This window comes from Engystomops pustulosus, chromosome 8 (genome assembly GCF_040894005.1).
Source record: "Engystomops pustulosus chromosome 8, aEngPut4.maternal, whole genome shotgun sequence".
In the NCBI taxonomy this organism is placed as follows: domain Eukaryota; kingdom Metazoa; phylum Chordata; class Amphibia; order Anura; family Leptodactylidae; genus Engystomops; species Engystomops pustulosus.
The window spans coordinates 13,001,515-13,003,005 of record NC_092418.1 but is presented as its reverse complement, the minus strand read 5'-3'; the positions used below and the strand labels follow the sequence as shown (position 1 = coordinate 13,003,005).

At 43.9% G+C, this 1,491-nt stretch overlaps 1 protein-coding gene across 1 annotated transcript; it reads right to left on the bottom strand.

Annotated features, from left to right (window-relative positions):
• Positions 1-227: 227 nt before the first annotated feature.
• LOC140076125 (olfactory receptor 1496-like) lies at positions 228-1,160 on the bottom strand. The gene has a single exon (XM_072122631.1). The coding sequence runs from the start codon at positions 1,158-1,160 to the stop codon at positions 228-230; it is 933 nt and encodes a 310-aa protein (XP_071978732.1).
• Positions 1,161-1,491: the final 331 nt, after the last annotated feature.

The window sequence follows — 1,491 nt, the reverse complement described above, 5'->3', positions numbered from 1 at the left end:
AATAATGATGACAAGAACTCCGCCAGGTTAGACCTGGTATTAGGTCCGTAGCCGGCTCCGGAGCTCCGTTGGGGGAGAATTTTAAGATGTTTCAAAATCCAAACTTTATGATTTTCCCCCTGTGTTTGCTGTAAATATTTGAGGGTCAATAAAGTTTTTTTTAATTACTTCATTCTGAAATTTATATCTAAAGTCAACACAAAGTTAAATTACGGGGATTTTTCTCCTTATGTTTTATGTTTTAATTGTAATAATCTCATCACCGCCGTCTTCACTTCTTTATTTCGGAGACTATAAATCAGAGGGTTTAGCATGGGGCTGACTGTTGTATATAACAGCATGAAGACCTGGTCCAGAAAATCCGAGTTCTTATAGGACGGCAGTAAGTATGCGGAGGCGGCGGAGCTGTAGTAGAGGGCGATGACTATGAGGTGGGACGAGCAGGTGGAGAAGGCCTTCCTCCTCCCATCTTCAGATCTTATATGAAATATAACCTGTAAGATTTTTACATAAGACGTCAAACTGCATAAAAAGGGGCAAAGACCAAAAAGAAACGACTCGGAATAAATCACCAGGTAGAAGATTTCTCTCCCGGCGCAGGAGATCTTGGTCAAGGCTTTCGCATCGCAGTAGAATTGGTGAATTGTGGTGGAATTACAGAAGGACATCTTCATGGCCAGAGACGTAATAAAAACAGAGTTTACGGCAGCATAAAGCCAAATAGTAACAATATAGACCGCGCAGACTTTCTTACTGAGTATGGAGTGATAGTGCAGAGGCTTACAGATCGCAACGTAGCGGTCATAGGCCATGGTGAACAGGAGAAGGTCTTCTATCCCAACAAACATGAAGAAGAAGTAGACCTGGGTGAAGCATTGTCTGAAGGACACTTTGTGGTTTCCAGATGAGAGGATGTGTAGGAGTTTGGGGATGATGGTCGATGTGAAGCACGTGTCCATGACGGCCAGGTTACAGAGGAACAGATACATGGGAGCGTGCAGCTGCTTATCCAGGAAGATGAGAGTAACAATCAGAACGTTCAGGAGGAGACCAAGCAGGTAGATGATGGTGAGAAGGCTGAGAGCCAACGCCGGACTATCAGATCGATCGGAAAATGGTAAAAGCTGGAAAACTATGGGAACGGACGATTGGTTTTTCATAAATACAATGTTCTTATTCTGTAGATATAACGCAAATTATTATCGCATGACAGCAGCTTATTCTCACCAGAAGAGTCACAATCAGGAGAAGTCTACAGAGAGAAGACAACCAGGGCGACAGAACCAGGGATCGAGACAAGGAGGAACCAAAGTAACGAGACGCATTTCAACCCCATGAACACGGAAAAGGTCACATTCTGAAATGAGGTCAAGATCTGTAGGGATCATCATGACCTTACAGGTACATTCACACTGATCCCATCTTCCACTTGCCTCTAGTTTGTGCACCCAACCTAAGCCTCTTCTACTGTTGTGCTCAAATCCTGCGAGG